Source organism: Prionailurus viverrinus, chromosome B2 (assembly GCF_022837055.1).
Source record: "Prionailurus viverrinus isolate Anna chromosome B2, UM_Priviv_1.0, whole genome shotgun sequence".
Taxonomy (NCBI): domain Eukaryota; kingdom Metazoa; phylum Chordata; class Mammalia; order Carnivora; family Felidae; genus Prionailurus; species Prionailurus viverrinus.
Genome location: NC_062565.1, coordinates 142,040,715 through 142,063,903, shown reverse-complemented (window position 1 = coordinate 142,063,903; position 23,189 = coordinate 142,040,715). Strand labels below are relative to the sequence as shown.

At 44.3% G+C, this 23,189-nt stretch overlaps 1 protein-coding gene across 9 annotated transcripts in view; it reads right to left on the bottom strand.

Moving 5' to 3' along the window:
* The window catches only part of ARID1B (AT-rich interaction domain 1B), a 450,840-nt gene that overhangs the window by 60,746 nt on the left and 366,905 nt on the right, over positions 1-23,189 (bottom strand). For all 9 annotated transcript variants that reach the window (XM_047858467.1, XM_047858473.1, XM_047858469.1 and 6 more), the window contains one exon: positions 12,697-12,876. In XM_047858467.1, the coding sequence (XP_047714423.1) occupies positions 12,697-12,876 (180 nt within the window). The remainder of the gene's footprint in view (positions 1-12,696; positions 12,877-23,189) is intronic.

Genomic DNA, 23,189 nt, shown 5'->3' with positions numbered 1-23,189 from the left:
AAAGTATGTAAAGTATTGCAAACACAGAGTCAAAACGGTAGGGGTTAGATACCTGAGTGGCGAGTAAGGCGAAAGAGAGGACAGCGTGCACATGGCACAGCCAGCCAGAGAGCAAACGATCTCCAGATAAGTCACGGAGGAGCTCTGTGTGGCTGTGACGGGGCCCCGGGGGAAGAGGTCAGACCTACATGGTCTCGTGTTCCAGGCCGCCAAGTGTAGGGTTTATTTGGAAGATAAGGAGGAACTTCCCCAGGTTTTCCAGCAGAAACTGGATTTGACTAGTAAAAATATCAAAAGCAAATACTTAATATTTACTACGTGCTAAGCTCAGTTCCAAATTCTTTGCATTAACTCACTTGATCCTTGTATCAGGCCCAAGAGGCCCCTATTATTACACTGCTCATTTTAGAGATGAGGGACCTGAGGCACGGGACGTTGGGGAGCTTGTCTCGAGGTCATGTGCCCGACAGGCAGAGGAGCCACGGTTTGCACTCAGGTGGTCTGTGTGTGCAGTTCAGAGTCAGGCACATCACACTGCCGTGCATCCTCTCAGACGCTTAAGGAAAAACCACACTTACGTAACGTATCATCACAACAGGAAAACCAGGTTTTCTTAAGCCCACACATGTAAAGCAGCATGACCTACAAATCCACAAGAGATCCGTGGACTTTCAACACTGACTGGGTACTTGCTCTCTGTTAGGTGCATCACATGAGCTTTCTTATTTGGGTGTCGTGAAGAGTGTTATTTATTGCAGATGGTACGGAAGCCACCATTCACAAGGACCATGGGCCGCCACACTCTCTGTAAAGGGTTGGGCAGTAAATAGTTCAGACAGTATGGGGCAAGACAGTCTCAACTCAACTGCCTCTGTGGCTCCGACGTGGCCAGAAGCGCTGTCTCCACAAATGGAAGTGCCTGTGTTCCAATAAAACTTTATTTACAGACACAGGTGGTGGGCCAAAGTGGGCCATAATCTGCTGGCCCCTGCTGTAGACCAATCTTGGGACAAACTAATGAAGTGCTCCACCAGCACGGAAAGCGACTTGTTAAAGCCAGCATTTCTTTGACCCCGGATGTCCTCTGGAAGGCTAAAGAAAGCCTAAAGAGGAATAACAGAGGAAGGCACTAGCAGTTGAAGGAACTGGAAAATGGAGAGAAAAACAAAAGAGAATAGAGGGAACAGGAAAGGTTTGATGTAAATTACTTCAGGACCACGGAGTTACATGCGGGTGGGTCTTTTATGGCCAGCTCCTCAAATTTAAACTGCCTTCTCGTAAGACGACACTCTGCCTTTGCAGAAACAAACGTATGCTGTTTCCAAGTAAAAGGTAAAACATTCACTGTTTATCAATTTCAAAGTTCTTTATAAAAAGTTCTTGTTTCAGAGTCTCCCACCCCACAGGACCCCACATAAGGTCCCCGTCTGTCTTCCCGTCACAGCATCTTGGTGGAAAGGGCACCTTATGCCTCCCCGGCTTGTGAGGGACACGGCGCGGTGGGCAGGCTGCCGTCCTGCCTCTTCCCACGCCTTCTCAGAGCGCAGTCCTCAGAACGCGTCTCTGGGGGCAGAATTAAGATTTCTCCTCCCCGCCCTCACTGACCTCACACGCCCTCACTTCCAGACAGCCCGATAACATCAGTGAAGACAGGGCTCTTTTTTGGCTCTTGCTTTTATTAAAAATAAATCAACTCATTCACAGCTCGAATGCAAATGAAATTAATTCACATACTCATTCGATTACCAGTTCCCACCCTCCCCCAACACTTGGTAAGTGACTCATTTGGTAAGAAACCTTACCCAGTGAAAACATATGTACCCTTTGCTTTCGAAGGAAATGAAATAACACTTTAATCTTGTTTTAGAAAACAAGCATTTAGACATGCTTATCTCAGACTATACCCACAGTGCGGTTTTATTAGAGAAGAAGGTTCCTGATTTTGTTGAACTCTGCTTATGGGGGGAACAGAGAAATTCCGTCACACTGGGTTCCTGTACTTGGGGTTTAACTGGCAGGCAGGAGCTGTACTTTAATGATCCCAAAGGAAAGAAAGGATGGCGACGTTCGGTTACCCCGGACCCGACCTCATCTATCTCATTCGTGGCGTGTGTGAAAAAGAGCTGTGTTTCCGTGGCTTTGCTCAATTCAGCAGCCAGGCGGCGTCCTGCCATCGGGCGGTGGACGTGCTGGACCACAACCACCAGGCACACCCAGACATGCACGCAAAAGCACTTGTGCTTAGAAAGGCCCGTTGAGTACCGGGCTCCCAATCTAATTTTCCTCAATCAGTTGGGTTGATTCCATGAATCGGCACTCAAAAGCACACGTCAAGGGAGTATGTTCTAATTATAGAGGCCTCTACTTGGTGGAAGAAATACAAAGTCCCCTTTTCTTCTCCTTGAAACTCTAAAGACTTTCCTCATTAAACTCACATGCCTGGATAAAAATGCTTTCTAAAGGCTTTAAATGGCTTAAGAGGCAGCGATGGACAAAGCGCAGGCTCTAGAATTTGAGTCTGAATGGCGGCCTGACCTTGGACAAGTTACTTAACCTGTCTGCACATCAGTTTTGCCATCTGTAAAGTAACGAGAATAATGGGGAATAGGTATGGAGGGACGGGGACCGCGCCGAGCACGCAGTCCCCTAATAAACGACAGTTGTTACTACCGCCATCATCATCGACGCTCGTAACACCCTCAACAGCCACTGATCATTGATGATCGTGTCCCCATAATCTTTCAAAAATGCGTGGAAGGAGTGAAAAAATGATTCATGCCCCCGCCTTGCCCACTCGATAACGTATCTTTCTCCTCCAAATAAATAAAAACCAAACACGTAAGCCAAGCAAAATATGAGAGGAAAAGCCAGGAATGAGAAGTGCAATCTTATTTCCATGTTTCTCTAATAGATTAGTAATTTGTTGGCACTGGCTTTGACAGAAAACAGATGGATCCAGCATTAAGCACAATGAAGGCAGCAGATGCTGGTCCAGCCCACCTCAGCTGGACGGGTCTGGCAGCCAAGTCCGAGAGCTCACAGTTTTCAAGTGGGTTCATCTTGGCACACCAGCTTTGGGAAATCGGTCACCAAATAAATTCAGATTTCAACCTACCGGGAGTTATAGTCAAGCACCAGAGAGAGGAAGCGGGAGCTAGACTCTATTCAAGTCACCATGATTATTTCAGGGGAAGTGCAGATAATTCTGTACCTGACGCTGGAATATTTAAATTTGCTACTTACAATCAATATTCCAAGCTTAGCGCTTTTATTGAACTATTAAGTGTTTCCACTCACATATGAAGTTTTGCTTCTCCGTTTCACCATTCAACAAATTATTTATGGGTAACTTTTACAGGCAAGGCTCTCCATTATTCCCCCATGCTGTGGAGGATACAATGGTGCCCAAGTCACAGAATCGACACTTTACCCCGAGCAGGAGAAAATAAAATGATAATTAGCGATGTATTATGATAAACATGTTTGTGAATGAAGGCTAAATACGCATTTACCTCGTTGTTTAGTTAATACCGTTCGCTACTTTTTGCAGCTATCTACTACATAATATGATTTTAGGTCATGTCTAGAGATAGAATTTACGTACAATAACAATCCTGTGTAGTTCCATAACCACCACGATGTGGGTTATTTCTACCATGACGAAAAAACCCTGCCATTTTGTGGTCATTCTCTCTCCCTCCCCCTCGTGGGAACCACTGATCTGATTTCTGTTCCTCCAGTTTTGCCTTCTCCACGATGTCATATAGAATCATACAGCATGTGGTCTTTTTGTGTCTGGCTCCTTTCCCAAAGCACCACGCTTTTGAAATTCATCCACATTATTGCACACATCAGTGGCTTGTTCCCTTTTGTTGCTGAGGAGCATTCAATTCTGTGGACATTTGAGTTGTTTCCAGTTTTTGGCGATACGAACAAAGCCGCTAACATTTGCACACAGGTCTTTGTGTGGACATAGGTTTCATTTCTCTTGGCAGAACCCTAGGGATGAGAGAGTGCCAGGTTGAAGGCTAAGTGCATGTCGGGCTTTTGAAGAAACCCTACCACAAAATGTGTAAGTTCAAAAAAAAAAACCCAAAATGTAGGAGTTCTAATTGTTCTACATTGTTGATATCGCCAACGAAAAAAAAATTAGCGGGGCGCCTGGGTGGCTCAGTCAGTTAAGCATCTGACTCTTGGTTTCGGCTCAGGTCATGATCTCATGGTTTGCGAGTTCAGGGTCCGCATCGGGCTCTCTGCTGTCAGCGCAGAGCCTGCTTCGGATCCTCTGTCCCTTCCTTGTTCTGCCCCTCCCCTGCTCTCTCTCTCTCTCTCTCAGAAATAGACATTAAGAAATAGAATGATTTTGAGCATTTCTCACATGCTTATTTGCTGGTTACCGTATTTCATAAGATCCTTTCTGTGTTAAAAAAAAAAAAAGTTCTATTTCAAAAACCTTTCAACCCCACCTTTTTACACAGGCTGATCACACAATGCTGCTCTTTGGGCACCACCTTGGAGAAAAACTGACCGAGTAGATAGGAAGACCACAAATGCAGGTTCAAAATGAAAGCTGACTTACCCCCAGTTGCATTAAATCCTACCACTGGTGGGAATGAATAATTTGTTTTCGGAATCGATACGTATGGGTACCATATTTTTTCCCTAAGTCTGCATGTATTTTCAAGTCTTCACCATGTAAGAGAAGTGACCATATTGCACAAAGCTCGGAACAGAGGGGGAAAGGCCTACTACCTTACAGTGTGGGTTCAGAGTTTCACTTTTGGTAGTTTTTTTCTCCATATGTTACAAAAATGGACCCCTTCAAAAATTTAATTATACAATAATGCAAGTTCAGTACAGTGAGTACAAGAGCAGAGAGAGAAACAAAGGTGATCCTTCGTTTCACCTCCCAAAGGTAATTTTTTTTTTTTACTGATTTTTAAAAAAAATTTTTAACGTTTATTTATTTTTAAGAGAGAGAGAGAGAGAGAGACACGGGGCGCCTGGGTGGCTCAGTCGGTTGAGTGTCTGACTGCCTCAGATCATGATCTCGCGGTCCACGAGTTCGAGCCTCACGTTGGGCTCCGTGGTGACTGCTCAGAGCCTGGAGCCTGCTTTGGATTCTGTGTCTTCCTCTCTCTCTGCCCCTCCCTGCTGGCGCTCTCTCTCTCAAAAATAAAATAAACATTAAAAATAATAATAAAGAGAGAGAGAGAGAGAGACAGAGCACTAGAGGGGGAGGGGTAGAAAGAGAGGGAGACACAGAATGTGACGCAGGCTCCAGGCTCTGAGGTGTCAGCACAAAGCCCGACGTGGGGCTCGAACTCATGAACTGTGAGATCATGACCCGAGCTGAAGTCGGACGCTTAACCAACTGAGCCACCCAGGCGCGCCCCCTAAATAGTTCCTAAGGGCCTCTTATGTGCTAGCTCTGTGCTAATGGCTGGGGATTCAGCAGCGAATGAAGGCAAAAAGCCTACATTGTGGTGGCACAACACAGGCAAAGGAGCAATCCTAGAAGACGTCGTATGGCTCTAAGTGCTATGAAGAGAGATAAAGGGAGATTTATTTATACAGCGTGGTGAGGGAGGTGTCCGTGGGAAGGCGACTGAGGAGAGCCACTCCCGGGAAAGGAGCTGTGCATGTGTTGGTGGCCTCTCAGCAAGGAAAAGTGGATCCTCAGAGAAACAACGATCACTGAGGCTGACATCACACACAGGCCCAGAAGACATACGGGCACAGTCAGATGCCAGTATCGGGCTCCGGGGCAGTGAGTGAAGGAGAAGGCATAGGCCCTCAAATAGTACGGGTACAACTGTGTGACCTTCAGAAACGTGTGAACGTGTGACCTTCAGAAAGCCACTTGTTACTCCCAAGGTCAGTTTTCTCATCTGTAAAAAGGGTATAATACAGGATCAGCTATCTTACGTGGTTGCTGTGGGGGAAAAATGATAATAACTAACTACTGTTGGACAAGGACAGTCCATAAATAGAATCTTTCAAGGAACACAGAGAAACTATTCCAATATTAATAGGTTTTTAATCAGTGAAATTATCTTTTTATGTATGCATCATATGTGTAATTTTATTTTCACGATGCACAGATATTCAAATTTATTTCTCAAACCGAGTATAAGAAAAAGCACTTACATTAAAAATGTAAAAAGGTATGACCTCAACTCAGTAGCCAAATTTAGTATAAAACAGTGAAATCTCTCTGGTAAGAAATGAAAAAGTGTCAGAGTCACCGCTGTCACACATTGCAAACGCACCTCTGCCCTCCCCTGGGCTCCAGAGTCCTTGTGCCCTGGGCTCGCAAGCGTCGAACAGCGCCCCCTGGAGGGAGAGCGCTTACCTGCTTCCCCTGATGGCTGAGGGACTCCGATCTGTCACCTGTGATTCAATAAGGCCATTTCTTTTCAGATGTTTGAAAAAAGGGCAGAGCTGTGAGCCCTGGGAAAAGGCTAAGATGTAAAGTAAAGCTGAATGTGCACATCCTGTGTCTCTACAGTGCTGTCCACGGCTGTCGTGACCAGGACCTGTAGCGGAGGGCCAGCCCACCGGGATGAGACGAGCTTACTCAGCAAGGGCAGTGCCTCGCGGCACTCCTGAGTGCTGTTGATTTTAATTGGCAAGGTAAAACAGTTTCACACCAGTCCAAATTACAGCTGCTTTGTGTTTTTCTTTTCTTTTTTAAATTTTTCCTTTTTTAAATTTTAAGTGGTTTAAATTCCCAGGTTTTGATAAAATTGTGACGATCATCAGTCCGTTGAGAAAAATTCATGCATAAACCTTGTAATGCGAAAGCTGAATTTGAGCATCGAAAGAAGAGGGCGTTAACGGTCTTTTGCTATAAATGACCTACTTCAATTTCTGTTTTCTTCCCCGGTCTTGGTGAGATGAAGATTTGGAATATTTCTTTCACAACAAAACAATATGGAATACGGAACTGAACACGTGCTGGGCACTGCAGATTTAACCATAAAATAAGGTTACGGTAATAAACTTGTCACACGCAGCACAACCGGATTCCAGGGGAAAAGAAACCGAGTTAACCAAACGGAGGGATCTGCACAGAGACCAGCCTTCCGAAAGACAGAGAAGAGGATGTCGTCAGTCTGCAGCACTGTCCAGGGGGACGTGTGAACCCATGTGGCAGACACATTTCACCTCTGTGGGAGAGAGGCTGAATTCAGCTTAATTCAATAATAAGACTGCGATTCTGGACTTGCAAGAGTGGAGACCGACATCCTGGGTCACGGTGACACTAAGGTCGCTACTACAGGTACTGAGTGGACTGCTCCCTACTAACATGTATTCTTCCTCTGCAGCTGAAACAGTTGTAAGATGATCAATGTGTAATTTGCTAGTTTGGAACTGCATTCATTTCAATTAGGTATGATTTGGAGTTTTCTGAATTCATTGAGAAACATATGTTAATGAAAGGAGAAGGAATATTTCAAATGGCATCTATTTTAGAAAAAAAAAACCCTTTAACTTCTTTGGAGAAAATACCTTAAAAAATTCTTTTTGATGTTTATTTATTTTTAAGAGACAGAGATCAGAGCATGAGCGGAGGAGGGGCAGAGAGAGAGGGAGACACAGAATCCGAAGCAGGCCCCAGGCTCCGAGCTGTCAGCACAGAGCCCGATGCGGGCCTTGAACTCATGAACCAGGAGATCATGACCTGAGCCGAAGTTGGACACTCAACCAACTGAGCCACCCCGGTGCCCCAGAATAAATACCTTTTATCAAATAATTTAGAAACAAAAGGCCCATCAGACTCATCTGATTGAAAGTTCCCTGCTTCCTAAGACCCACACTATACAAATTAAGGCATAAACCCAGGCCTGCTTCAGGGTACAAACCTGGGAAAAAGCTGTATGTGGTGGTGCAGACCCTGTCATACAAGTGAGTGAATAACTGAGGGGAATCTCAGCTCAGAATTATTTAGTTGCCCAAGGAAATACTGCTATTTAGAGCAAAATTAAGGCTAGACCCCCACTGCCCGCAGTGACAAATGTGCAAAAAGTATTTGTGGACAGTCCGTGTGACAGACACTGTTTTATTTAAAAAAAAATTTTTTTTTTAACGTTTATTTATTTTTGAGACAGAGAGAGACAGAGCATGAATGGGGGAGGGTCAGAGAGAGGGAGACACAGAATCTGAAACAGGCTCCAGGCTCTGAGCCGTCAGCACAGAGCCCGACGCGGGGCTCGAACTCAAGGACCGAGAGATCATGACCTGAGCCGAAGTCGGCCGCTTAACCGACTGAGCCACCTAGGTGCCCCAACACTGTTTTAGAGAACACAAAAACAAGACAGTCTTTGTTCTTTTTTTTTTTTTTTTTAAAGATTTTTTTTTTTTAATTTTTTTTTTTCAACATTTATTTATTTTTGGGACAGAGAGAGACAGAGCATGAATGGGGGAGGGGCAGAGAGAGAGGGAGACACAGAATCGGAAACAGGCTCCAGGCTCTGAGCCATCAGCCCAGAGCCTGATGCGGGGCTCGAACTCACGGACCGCGAGATCGTGACCTGGCTGAAGTTGGACGCTTAACCGACTGCGCCACCCAGGCGCCCCAAGACAGTCTTTGTTCTTAAGAAACATGAAGGCGAAATTTGTTTCAGCAATCTTTCCCCCCAATTCATTTATTAATAATTAACGTGTCAATTACATAATTCCATTCTATTTATTAAAGCAAGTCTCACGGCCCTACTTGCAAACACCTCGTAAGGGTAGTTATTATATGTGCTTGCCTGAAGGTAGAAAAGTGCTATTTCATAAAATACACTGCAATTAGACATTTTCACACATTTAGATTGGACTCATTCCATTTGCATATGTAATAATGCAGACTTTAGTAATATACATTTCTAAAAAATTTCCTTCTTCACTTCATAGAAACTTTTTTCTTAATCTCTAGTATCTTTGATGTGTTTCCAAGCCTGAATTCCCCAAATGCTCCTTGTTCCTTGAAGGCAAGTAGTTTGTCTTTTGGTTTCCCCAGTGGCTTTCTGAATGAATGAACCAGCAAGGAGGGTACATCTCTGGCGTGGGAAATAACACCCCAGTGACTATGTAAGTGGCCTCTGAAATCTCCCTTGGTTTGAACCCAGGCTCTGCCACCTACTAGCTGTGAGATCGTGGGTCAATTACTTAACCTGCTCATTTGCGAATGGGGACAATGTGAGAGCTTCCCATTAATTAAGAAAATGGGTGAGTCTGCCCAAATTTGAATCCTGGCATGACCGTGGCGTATCCTGGTCAAGCTGTCTCTGTTTCTCCATCTGTCCAGGGGTAAATGGTACCCGTCCCATAGTATGCTGTGAGGATGAAGTGAGTTAATCTATGGAACACACTTCAAACAGGACCCAGGGCACAGTAATGGATGTCGGTTGCTACCACTAAATAACAATTTTGCAGAAGTCGTTTCTGACAGTAAGAAGACTTAAAAAAAGATCGTAAGGTATTTTCCTCTGAGGTCTCTTCAAAACAAAACTAACAGAGAAGACACTCATCCAGTTAGGAACAGAAACAGAAGATGAAAATAATGGCCTCTGTGGCTCACACACAAGTGATTCTTTTCAGAGATGTTAAAACACGTAGCATGAAAATGCAAGCTGAATGTCTGATGACTAATTTGAGTAGCTAATTAAGACAAGGTAGAATAAAATACTTATTTCGGGTCCAGTTTAAAAAGATCAAGTTTAAAAAGATCAACAAAGAGAGAAATGCAAAGGTAAGGACACTTACTGAATTGAGTAATTGTGTTACAAGCGCTAATTTCCTGTCATTTAATGCTTGCTGGGGAAAGGAGAATACAATAAGGAAAGGCAAACAATTCGGAGCTGAAGGCAGAGTCCCAGGACACTGATTTTCAGCACACGGCATTTGGAGCCAGTCAAGGAACCCAGGAGGAGGCACAGCTCGGGGTGGACATGAGCAAGCTATCACTCGGGAGAAGGAATGACAGAGAGGACAAATCTGAGGGCACCTGTTTTCAAAATGAAGAAGTGTTGAGTATGGAAATGATCTTCCGTATTCTAAATGGGTTCTAATATCAACCTGAACTCAGTATTTATGCCTGAAAATAAATCCCTTCTTGACTATATAACCGAAGTGTGATGTGGTGGGTCCAGTGGGCCGCATGGATATAAAAGGCTTCAGACAAGAAGCAAGATTTACTCTTGTAGATTATTAGAACTGGAAGCAAATTCTAAAGTAACACGATCTAATTTTCTCATTTTCTAGAGGAAAGGTAATTCCCAAAGAGTAAGCAATTTTCCAAGGACACTCAGCAGTTTGGATGAGAACCCTCACAGGTTCAGTGTTCTTAAATTATGAATCTTAATGTTCCATTATTCCGGAAAACTGAGGGCTTTACTCGGAGAAGAAATCCATTCTATAGAAATTGCCTTTCCTGCTATTAACTCCAATAGCATAAACACTTTCTTAGCTCTTCACAAAAGACTCCTCAGACAGTCAAGGTTCCATCTTCCCTTATTATGAGAACAGTAGAGGATGAGGTTGCAAGAGGGAATTATTTAAGAGAAGACAGACCAATTTTCAAGATTACAAGAAGCCCTTGTGAGTGTTAGCGGTCAAGTCCCAGACCTTTAGCCACTCCCAATTCTGGGAGCACAAGCCTGACCTGTCTCCAGTTACATGCTGAGCACAAGTCCACATTTTCTGTGTATATCACAACTTACAGACTGCTTTTCTAACTTTCACTAAAGTTTCCTTCTTTTCACAACAGCCAAGGAAGCCTTGAAGACGCCCGCTGAGCGGAGTTGGTGAGCGGGTGTGCTCTCTCACAACCGGGTGACTCACTGACCTGCCTTAGGTCAGCAACAAACTTCTTCGTGCCGCAGCTTCCTGGGGCTGACAGGGAACAGGGCAGACTTACTGTCAACTGGGACCTGAACTCCTAGGGCCTACTGAAATTAAGATCTTGGAAAACCATTAATGATATGGTGTGAAGGGAATCAAGCAAAACACAAAGTCTGACTACATGCATGTATTGACAAAGGCCGGAAGGGGCCAAATAAAACGTTTTGTTTTTTTTTTTTTAAGTTTATTTATTTTGAGAGAGAGAGAGAGAACAAGCAGGACAGGGGCAGAGAGAGAGGGAGAGAGAGAATCCCAAGTAGGCTTCAGGATCTGTGCTGAGCCCAATGTGGGGTTCGATCCCGGGACTGTGAGATCATGACCTGAGCCGAAATCAAGAGTCGGATGCTTAACCGACTGAGCCAGCCAGGCGCCCCTGTTTTGGGTGTTCTAACATAGTTTCCCTAACAACAGAGATAGTTGGAATGTAAAATAACAAAGCAATGTAAGGCAAGGAAGCAATGTTATACTGGGAATATTGAATACTGAATATTATCATCTTTCAGAAAGAGATCTTCCAAGATAAGATAGTATGTTGATAACTCAATTTTCAAACCGTGAAATACTATAAACAGAAAGAAAGCGTTTTTCTGAGAAAAACCAGGTGAGAAACACCAGGTGAAAAGCCAAGAAGGTGCTACGGCCTCATAGAATCATCTAGCTTTGCTAGGCACACACTCAATGGCTGGAGAGGCTCAACGAACCCCAACAGAGCTCAATGGTTTGCTAAACAGACATAAATGTCTTCAGAAAATAAAACTTTATTTAACAGGAGGAGACCTGACTTTGTTGTTGTTTTACTAGAACCTCCTAGTGGGCATTCATCATCTCCACTTGGAAAATTCCTGATATTTTCAGAAGTGAGGAAACTCTGGGAATTGTGCCAGATTATCTCATTCTCTCTAAATTATCCATTAATGTCTAAGTTAAATAAACAAAACATAAAGAAGGTGCTAAATTCAAATGCCTTATTGCCAAAAGTGACTTAGAAAAAATATGTATCAGGTTAAAAACCTTGATAAAAGGATTCTACACGTACATGAAAAAACATACATCAATTTCCAGGAAGGCAGATGTAAACAGTGCATCTTGGCATAGTCTCATTTATTTTTCCACTCGTCTTATCTCCCCTCCCCCCTTTTAAAAGACTTTACTTTTAAGTAATCTCTACACCCAACGTGGGGCTAAACTCACAACCCCAAGATCAAGAGCTGCACGCTCCACGGACTGAGCCAGCCGGGTGCCCCCTTATCTTCCTTTTTGAAAGACATGCCCATTTCAGGCTTTGTTCTATCTTCTAAGAGTAAGACCAGTAATGACTGAAAAAATGAGAACTACTATTTATCAGATACAGCACTTTGGAGACAAACTGGGAGCAGGTGTAATGGGACGACATCCTTCTGAGTAGTGAGCACATTGTTAAGGGGGCACAATCAGAATTCAACATAATGAAACCCAAGTTTTAAATCAGAAACTTTTTGAGGACAAGGCCTGTGTCTATTTCTCAACGAGCATTTCTAACTACATCACAGAAACTAAGATTTACTCCTTCATTAATAACACACATATTAAGAGCATTTACCACAGTGTCTGATGCATGAATGCTTAATGAACACTTGCTATAATTATTCTTCCCATCATGATGGGCAACTGAAGGACTATGGGTTTGCATTAACCTCACCAACCTGCCGGGTAACAAATAATGGGATCTTACAAGATGTTTATAATATGAAGACCTCGAAGGACTAACATATTAACAAAACCGCTACAGCCTACTGCGATGCATTTTTGAGAAACGTCGTTTACCTTGTGGTCCATACTGGCTCATCTGCGGACCATAAGTCCCACTTGAGTTACTCTGCTGAAAGCTACTGATTCCAGGATGCATCTGGCCTCCAGGAGAAGGATGAGGCGACATGGATGGTCCTGTCTGTTGAGGTCCATATTGAGACATCTGAGGGTTTCTTTGTGTGCCTGCCATAAAACCTAGGTGGGAAATAAATGGAAATATGTAAGTGTAGGTGACAAAACGGACATGGGATTGTGTGGAAGGTGGACAGGAAGAAGACTGGCACTGTGAGACTCCCCTAAAGAAACATCTAAAGGTATTTCAAACCCAAAGTGGGGGATCTGGAAGGGTCCCCTGGGTCTCCCCTAGTCCTAACTCGGAACGCCCATTAGAGTTCCCGGGAACCCAGTGGATCGTGAACTAGGGAAAGGAGAAGAGGGAGGAAGGGCGAGCAAGCTTAACCTCTCTTGGAGATGAGGCCCCTACCAAAAGCCACAGGAACACCCAGGACCCTCTTATCCTGAGAGCCTTCCATTCCTGCCAGGCTGATCTCCGGGATGCATGTCTCCCGCCACCCAAACATCCTGCCCTTCTTCTCAAAGCCAGGCCAGTACCTTTCTCTCCTCTGCACGGAACTGTTCTGCCCCCCTGGTCTCCTGAGCAGCCACTGTTCACCTTGACTCCTAAGCGCTGCAGACCTGAACCCTGATTTCAGACCACCGCTTACAGGTCTGCTGTGAACAACGGGCGGGTCTGAAGTGGATCCTGCTGTTTCAGAACCCTGACTTCCTCCCGTAAACCTGCCAATGGCAACGGCACTCACCCACTGTCCCCGCCAGGCGCCAGCCCCCCACCCGTTTCCTAGGTGTGCGCCCATCCTGTTGCCTCCGCTCCCCTCCATTTCTCCAGAAGCTTGGCCAGCGCTCTTATCCCCCTCCCCCAACACTTATCTCCAAGCCTCTGCGCCACCCACCCCTGCTTTGTTCCTTTCGCCTCACTTTCACAAAGCTGCCAGAACCATCTCTCAGGAATAAAAAAAGAAATTAGAGCATATCTTTCCTGCATGAAAGCCCTCAAGGCTTTCCCGTGAGCCCGGGAACCAATGCAAACCTCTGACCATGGCCTGCGGGCTCCTCTGTGGTCAGGCGATCGGGTCTCACTCCAACCCCATTTCCTATGGCTCCGGGCAGCTGCAAAGCATGGCTCCCGAGAATGTTCTCCCACCTGCCGATACCTTCTCCTCTCCAGGGCTCTTCCCCGGCGGCCCACCCTGACGCGGAACCACCCTGGCCATTTCTCACTCGTGTTTCTTCACGGCACTTCTCATAACCTGCAATCGTCTCCCCGTAGTTTCAACTCAGTTAGCCTCTCTCCCCCCGCTAAAAATCGGCTCCATGAGGGCAAGGATCCTGTCTGTCTCAGTGCTGCATCCAAAGTGCCAGCAGAGTCTGGCACATGGTGGGGAACTATTTATTGAATGGATGATTATTAAATTCCTCATGCGCCCAACAGAGCGCAGAGCACAACAGAGTAGGTGCTTAGCAGGTAGCTATCCAAACGGATAAAGAAAATACATCTTTAGGGGCGCCTGGGTGGCGCAGTCGGTTAAGCGTCCAACTTCAGCCAGGTCACGATCTCGCGGTCCGTGAGTTCGAGCCCCGAGTCGGGCTCTGGGCTGATGGCTCAGAGCCTGGAGCCTGTTTCCCATTCTGTGTCTCCCTCTCTCTCTGCCCCTCCCCCGTTCATGCTCTGTCTCTCTCTGTCCCAAAAATAAACAAACATTGAAAAAAAAAAAAAAAAAGAAAATACATCTTTAAATTATGCAGGACCATAACGTCAAGGTACATCCAGTCATCAGCAATTCGGGCAAATATAAACAAGCATGTAGAATGAACTGTGAAAGACTCATTTAGACAGAGTAGCCCAAATCAAGACATGTATCTAAAAAAAAGCTAATACCGTCAAACTAACATACTAACAAAGGGCTGTCTGAATAACAGCTCCAGGAACCCAGGAGCTTGGGTTAGTCAGAGGTCTCATGTGTCAGGAGAAGGCTCTAGTTTCCTGCAGAGTGCGCAGGCGGGAGTGGGGTGGGGGGTTGGGGGGAGGCACGGGAAGAACCCAGGACAGTAGCTTCTAGAGAGAGTCTACTGAGGCAGCTGGAGGGAAGACGATGCCCCGATCCAACACCAGCATAAACTTGGGGGGATAAATGAGGCAGGACATTTACCGAGGTCATGGTTTATATTTCAGCTAGGAAAAAAAAAAAAAAGATCTTTCAACATTGCTTCATCTTAAGAGACAGAATAAAAGTAAGAAGAGCTATTCCATTTATTTATAAAGATAAGTCTTATGAAATTGGGCTCAACTGGCAGCTCCTAGATATAAATCATCATAGAAAATGTTTGCTTTTTCAAATCTGAAAACAAACAGAAATCAGAGCACTAAAATTACTATAAATGATTGCATCTTAAGATGTTTCATGAAATATTTATCTAAGCTTTACTATAAAATTCTCGAGAGTTTTATAGAGTCCTGTTTAATAAAAAATGTGTTTAAATTCCATACAGATTGTGTGGGTTTTTCTTTCTTTCAGAGAATGGCCGCTGTCTTCTTCATTAGTTCAAGAAAATAACACAGGTCCTTTTCTGGGGCATTAAATTTCACTTCAACCATGAAAGTGTCCATGCTGAAGGATTTAGGACCTCTGATAATATAGTACATCCTCAGGTTATTGCTGCCTCTGGGACACTTAATAGGCTTAAGGTTTGTTCAAATGAGTTCTAAGAATTCTTACCCGGGCAAGTTATTTCTTTATTTCTGACTGTTTACTCAGTCCTTAAAAATATAGATGCCACATTCCACTTGAATTCCCTCACTCATCACTGGCATTTTGCAGAAAATCAAGTTTGCGAGAAGATTCCAAGAGACGAGAACACGAAAACAAGTTCGAGCAGATCGTGTCACGACATCAAGTTCCACAACGCAGACACGAGGTCCTAGGGGTATGGAACCCACCTCCTTCCACAGAAATTACAATTGGAAATCTATTTTTTTCTGTGGATGATTTGCAATGGCAACGCTTACAAAAGCGTCCTGAAATCTTATTTGAGGTTTTCGGAGAGACTCCTCTCTTTCCACGTGTTCCCCAAGATGACAGAAGAAGAAGGTGACATCACTTGCGTGTCTCCCTTCTTAGCTGTGGTCATTTAATGGCACTCAACTGGGAACACGAGGCTGGGACTACGGTCTGGTTTGCGTCACTAGCTCAGACTCTACTAGGAGAGACGGATACGTAAATAAACACATTTACAAGCGTATACTGATCGAACGAGCTTTGTGACCTTGAGCAAATCCTAATTTATCCAAGTCTCATCTTAAAATGAAGAAGGGGCTGCTGTAGGATCAACTGGGACAGTGTGTGAAAATGTTCTGTACTGTGAAATGCGATACAGACAAGGGATCTGATGATACTTTTCTGGTTTATAAAGTGCCACAAATATCTTTTAACTCCTGAACACCTCATATACGCAGATGTCCTTTCTAGCTAGAATGAACAAGCTCGTTTTTACCCATTTGTTTTTTATTTAAATGCGTGGAATCTATGTTACTCCAGTACTTTCGTAACTTTACAAACTCCAGATACGATAGGAAAGTTTAAGACGGTATACAGTTGTCTCCCTTGACCTGCGGGCCTATGTTCCCAGACCCCCCAGGGGACACCTGAAACTGTGGATAGTGCCAAATCCTATGTATACGATGTTTTTTCCTATACAAACATACCTATGATAAAGTTTAATTTGTAAACTGGGCACAGTAAGAGATTAACAGCAATAACTAATATAAAATAGAACAATTTTAACAATACACTGTAATAAAACCTATGTGAACATGGCCTGTCTCTCAAAATACCACACGGCACCCATGCTGCTCCTTCTTGGGATGATGTCAGGTGACACCGTACCTACACTAGGAGACGAAGGGAGGTGAAGGACGCCCGTGTCGTGACATGGCGTTAGGCTGCCACCGACCTTCTGGTCATCAGAAGGAGGACCATCCGCTTCTGGAGTGTGGCTGACTGCAGGCAGCTGAGACCCAGGCAAAGCAAAACCACTGATGAGAGGTGGCGGGGGGGAGTTCCGTATCCCCATCTCTTACCGCTGAGTTCCCCTTGCCAAGTGCAAATGGTTTTTAATGTATGCTTTCAGAGGTGTTTTATAATTTGTGTTTGATTCTGTATTTCTCTTGCCGTGAGGAAAGGTGAACATTTTGTTTAATAGCTGTTTTTAGTTCCTTTTCTAGAACTATTTATATCATTCGCCCACCTTTCTGTTAGTCACTCTGTCCTGACTATGGAGTATTTCATCTTGTGGATACAGCTCCTATTACGAAACAGTTGTGTGGCTCACTGAAGCTCTTGCACCCGCCATCCAGGGGAAACGGGGGCCTCCGCTGACATTAGACCACAGACTGTCTCAGCAGGAGAGCGAGACGATCGTCAGACTTGCATTTCTAGAGGCGCCTGTGCTAGAACCTGCAGCATGAAGAAAGGGCTGCAGGGCAGAGAGGCTAGAACAGAAGCCCGGAGGCCAGTGACGAGGCAGGCAAAGTGACCCATAACAGAGAATCACAATTAAATGCCCGCAGCAGTCCTACCGGAAAGGCTTCCACTGTGCACAGAACTGTATTTTCAAAAGGCTACTGAGTATCACCGTCATCTAAACAAACTGATGAAAAATTTGAAGACAAAAGTTAGCTGAAAACGAAGAATTTCTTCCTTTCATCCCAAAGATAGAAACTCTGTGTGTCTACTATTTGTTTCCTCAATTGTGTCCACTGCATAGAGATGCTGTGGGGATTAAATGAGATAATATGTGTGAAAAACTTACCACGGGTGCCCAGAATTGTGGGCTCTCGGTGATTATTAGCTGTTGCTATTATCACACATCCACAGAAGGGGATCAAGACAGGCAGCATTCGAGGCAGCAAGGACACTGAGCTAGTGGCAGTCCTGGCCCTTTCAGGTCTGCTGGGCAGAATACGACAACTAACTTAACCTTTCTGGCCTCAGTTTTCTCACCTGTTAACTGCAGAGGAGGAGAAGCATAAGACTTACAGGGGATACTTCTAGTTCTGGTTCTCAATTCTGGCTGAAAGCATTTTTTTTTTTCCTCTAGGAAAAATCTAATCAAGTTTGTAATTTCCATGTACGTTTATTTGGGATATTTCTTGCTTTGTTTTGATTTTAACCTTTATTTTGGATGAAAGAAATGTTAAAATGTTTCCAAAAAATCAAATTCCAACCAAGGACTGTCTACCTATTTATGGTGACATATTTGATTGTATTTTTGCTTCTTTTAGCAAGTTATTACAAAACGGCAGCTTGCAACGTGGTTTGTGAATAGAAAAACTGACAGCTGAGAGAATAAAGCTGGTTTTTAAAAAAGGTGTGAAGTTTTTCTAGTTAGAAGCCATCTGAATTTAGAAAACCAAACTTTCTAGTAAAGGAAATTTGGAAAGGATAAAATGCATTTCCTATATATTATCAAAATATATTTTATTATTAGATATACTATGGAATTGGATATCCCAGGTAAGTATCTAATGTGGGGAAACACAAACTTTAGAAAAAAGTACTGGATGAGATTATTATTTACATTATATAAATTACTTATTGAAAAATCACAGAAACTACACATGAAAATATAACTTGTACATTTTATCCATACAATATACCCATAGGTTTATATAAGTGAATTTAGTCTTTCTGAGTCCTTCATCACATGTGTATATAGTCACATACACTGGTACCACCACATTCCAAATGAAAAGGGACATACTTCTCACATGAAAACTCAGAGGTGCCCTTTCGGGAAAGGAAGGAAGGAAGGAAGGAAGGAAGGAAGGAAGGGAAAGAAAGAAAAGAAAGAAAGCAAGCAAAAGAGAGAGAGTAAAAGCTATACTCTCAGAGAAATGCAGTGTAATAGGAAACACACACACACACACACACACACACACACACACACACTCTCTAAACCACCCCAAAAACGCTATACGAAGGCATGACTATTCTTTCCAGGGATGCCGCGAGCCCTTCCTTCACCGTGTGAGCTCTGTTCTCAGCGATCACACTGGCCCCTCAACCGCAACAGCGCTACACAAACCTTCCCCCAGCGAGCTCCAATGTTACTCTGGTAAGGGTGAGAGAGCATTGAAAGAAAGTACAAGATGGGATCCCTGTCCTGGAAAAAACTTCAAATTTGGTTGGGGAGCAAATAAAACCTATCAGCAGGGAACGATCATCAAGCGAGCTTCCAAAGCCACTGGGGCAGGTGCTCGGCCACGTGCAAGGTGCTGGGGTGCGGGCAAGGAGGAGACAGAGTCTGCCCCCGTGAGGCTCACAGGCTAGTGGGAGACAGACATGCAACAAACGACTGGGCAAATGAAGAACCCAAGAAAAAGAGAAGTCCAGGTGCTATGAGGGTAGAAGAGGAGGACCCAGTTCAGACTGGGGAGCAGGAGAGTTTCCTTGAAAAAGTCCTATTCAGGTGGAGGCCTCAACGATGGGCAGGACTGACCACCTGACACCCAACACAGAAACAGGCGTGACCAGCAAAGCGGGCATCACAACATACGTCCTTCGAAGCCACGGTGCCTGCGTTCAGCTGACTCCTACAGACACTGGGGCACCTTCACCCGGTTAGTCCTTTTCCCTGGTTAAACATTTTACCCCTTGCTCGAAGTCCTTCCTGGCCCACCTCGTAACTGCCAGCAAGTGACCAGCACACAGGAAAGGGCAGCACCACCTCTCACGACGTCCAGCCCCCTCGGCCATCAACACCCATGTCCACGCTGTGTCCTTCTGCGTTTTCTTCCCTTCAGAAGAAAGAGATCTTTCACTCATACGCGAGGCCAGCACCTTCTCTTATGCTCTGAATCCCATCCTTCCTCATTTCTTCAGGGATCTGTCAATCGTGTTTGTTCAGAAACTAGACCCCGACTCTTGATTGCTTAACAGAATGAAGTCCAAACTTATTAGGTCAGCACATGAGTCTTTCCAAATTTGGCCTGACCTATTTCTCCAGCCTCGTCACGTCTACACGGTCATCACGGTGTCCCCACTTGGTTTTGATCATTCAGATACCTTTTCCTCCCTGTAGGCATCAGGTTGCTTGAGACCTGCCAAGTCCTGGCATGTTCATTCACTTAACAAATATTTATTGACTACCTCTCATGTTCCAGACGATGTGCCATTCACTGTCCACTGTCAGTAACCGTTGACATTTAATGAACATATATTACGTGCTAATAGCTTTGTTCTTCATTAGCTCATTTAAACTTCAAAACAACTATGGAGACACTGAAGCTTACAAAGTTTAATTCATGAATTAAAACATTCTTAACCACAATCCACAGTTAAGAAATACTTTTTTTTGAAAAAAATTTTTAACATTTATTTATTATTGAGAACACAGAGTGTGAACAGGGGAGGGGCAGAGAGGCAGACACAGAATCTGAAGCAGACTCCAGGCTCTGAGCTGTCAGCACAGAGCCCGACACGGGGCTTGAACTCACAAATGGCAAGATCATGACCTGAGCTGAAGTCGGACGCTCAACTGACTGGGCCACCCAGGCGCCCCAAGAAATACATTTTATATCATGATCCGATGTGTGTATGTGAACATGTGTCTATATATTCACAAGCAGGTTCACACACATACCATTTCACAAAATTTCTACCCTTCTTATGTGAAATGCACTCTGATATTTAAAACATTTATTTCAGTTAAAAAAAAAAAACTCACTAAATGGGAGGCACCGTGTGAAAACAAGATGCTCGACTGTGTCCTCTACTGAATATGCTGTTTTCACAGCGTGCCCACAAGGCCATTCACCTCCATGTAACAGACTCTAGTCCTTCCTGGCCCCGCCTCCTGCTATCTTTGATGGAATTCCTTGGCCTTCCAGAAAGCACCACTCATGTCAGCCAAGGTAGAGCGGTTACCACGGTGCCATTGCTACTGGCTGGAGTGCCTGTTTCTCCCCCAGACTATGTACTGCGGCTTTAAAACACACTCTCTTCGCATCTGTCTCCTCAGCACCACGCGAGGTGCCTGGCACAGAATCGGAACCAAATACATGTTTTTTAATGAATAAGAAAACATCTTCATTCAGAGCCCTGTTTACTTTTACTTTACAAGAAAGAGCTTAATAAATGTTATGGTCTGGCTCCTTAATTCATAGTATATTTGAAGAATTGTTTCCAGGGGAAGGAAGTCAGCTCTCCCAGGAAGGAATTACAGACAGCTGAAAGCCCAACAGGCAGAAAGCCTGGTTTTCTCCCACCTAAAAACCTGACAAATGCATCCACTCTCTCCATCTCCAGTGTCACTGCAAAGTCAAACTGTGGTCTTGCCACATATGGTTAGGTGCCTTTAGGCCAGCAGTTAGTGAGAAGCTAAGCCTCAGTTTCCATTTCTGAGACGTGTGGATGACAGGTGAGCCTACACTCTAAGGTGAGATGAGACAATGTTTTGTGTAGCAAGCAGCTAGTGCCTTCACACAGCACAGAGGCTCAACAATGTGATGGTTATTATTATTCGTATTATTTTTAATACAACCCACAATTTATTTCCTGTCTGAATGCCTCCAGGTTTCCAAACTAGCTTCCCTTTGCCAGGCTCCCCTAAAAACCATTCATCACGGTGGAGCCAAAGAGTGCTGCAAGTCCCTGGACCGTGGTTAATTCACCGAGGTGACAAATGCCATACCCTGTGAGCCTCCCGGCAAACAGCCTGACGCCCCTCCCCAGGCAGCATACAGCTCTGTGTTGTTGTGCTGGGCCTGCTTGCTCTATGCCTTCTCCAACAAAGCCAGTTAGAGCTGATGGGTTGCTCTCCTCACCCAGTTGACTATCCAGAAAGCATTGCCCTTTTCCAGAGAGCTAGTTCCAGAAATAATTGGCCAGCCATGTTATTTGGCTCAGAAAAGCTACGCTTGTCAGTTTCAGGCCACTCAACAGAGAGCTACAGTACTGATTAGCTCTGAGTGCCATTAGACTCAGCGTACATCCTTCCTGATCTGGCAGATTCCCTGGAGTGTGCCTTTTAAACGAGAGAGACAGAGAGAGAGAGACAGAGAGAGAGAGAGACAGAGAGACAGAGAGGGAGAGAGAGAGAGAAAGAGAGGGAGGGAGGAAGGGAGGGAGACGGAGAGATGGGTGAAAAGATACAGAGAAATGGACTGAAATATCAAGATTCCTGTCAAGTGCCTGAATTGATTCTCAAGGTAAAGGGCCAGGATCTTGACTTGTTTACCACTGGATTAGAAGCACCTATGACCAATGACTAACTTGATAAACATCTGTGCAAACCATTAGGTTTTGGGGGGGGGGGAGGGCGGGTGGTTAAAGAAGATGACAATTCTCTTGCTACTTACAAGGAAGAGCACCCAAGACTTCTGGCCAGGGGGAGTACGACTTGCTCTTCTGGTGGGAGCCTATCAAAGAGCCCTGAAGCCCGTGTGAGAAAAGCCTGATCTTAGCCGGGCTCGTTCCCACCACCTAGTAAGATGGAGCGTTTATTCCAAAGGCACATTTGCATTAATTTAGGTATCTAATTACAATTTGGTAATTTTTTGAATGTCATATTCTACGTATCCAATAGCTACAGATGGGAATGGAGGTAGGGTTGCCAGAATCTTACCTGGAGTCACTTAGTCTGCATGTTAAGGATTGTTTTCTTTAGGGCCATTCTTCTATATTTATATTAGTATCAATGGAAAATTCCAAGACAATCTATTCTTGCCACATGGCAACGTAAGTAATGTTAAGTCTAGGGAAAAATGCTGCTGGTCTCTATATTATAGAGACCAATATTAGAGACGAAGCCAGAGAGTTGTTTTTCCCTTCTCCATTAAAAAAAAAAAAAATCCCCTCAATGCTACCTTAGAAAATGGGTCTAATAGAGAATTAGCATTTCTAAAATGTTTCTTTGTATTATTATTAGGTTAAGTGAGTTTTCAGGACCTTTCGAATTTTTTTCTTCAGCATTGTACTATCTGTGGTTTATTAAGTGGATATTTTTCTTGGTTTTACAGACAGCATGTTATAGAATTGTCTAATTTGTAAAAAAGAAACTGTCTTACAGGAAAGATCCAGCGTGACTATCTAAACCTTTGTGTATCAAAAAAATGAAAAGAAACTGATCCACACCACCATTCTAAACAAGTCACATTTTCCATATTGGACATGAGATGAACACAGAATATTGTTTTTTTTTTTTTTTAATTTTTTTTTTTCGACGTTTATTTATTTTTGGGACAGAGAGAGACAGAGCATGAACGGGGGAGGGGCAGAGAGAGAGGGAGACACAGAATCGGAAGCAGGCTCCAGGCTCTGAGCCATCAGCCCAGAGCCCGACGCGGGGCTCGAACTCGCGGACCGCGAGATCGTGACCTGGCTGAAGTTGGACACTTAACCGACTGCGCCACCCAGGCGCCCCATTATGTG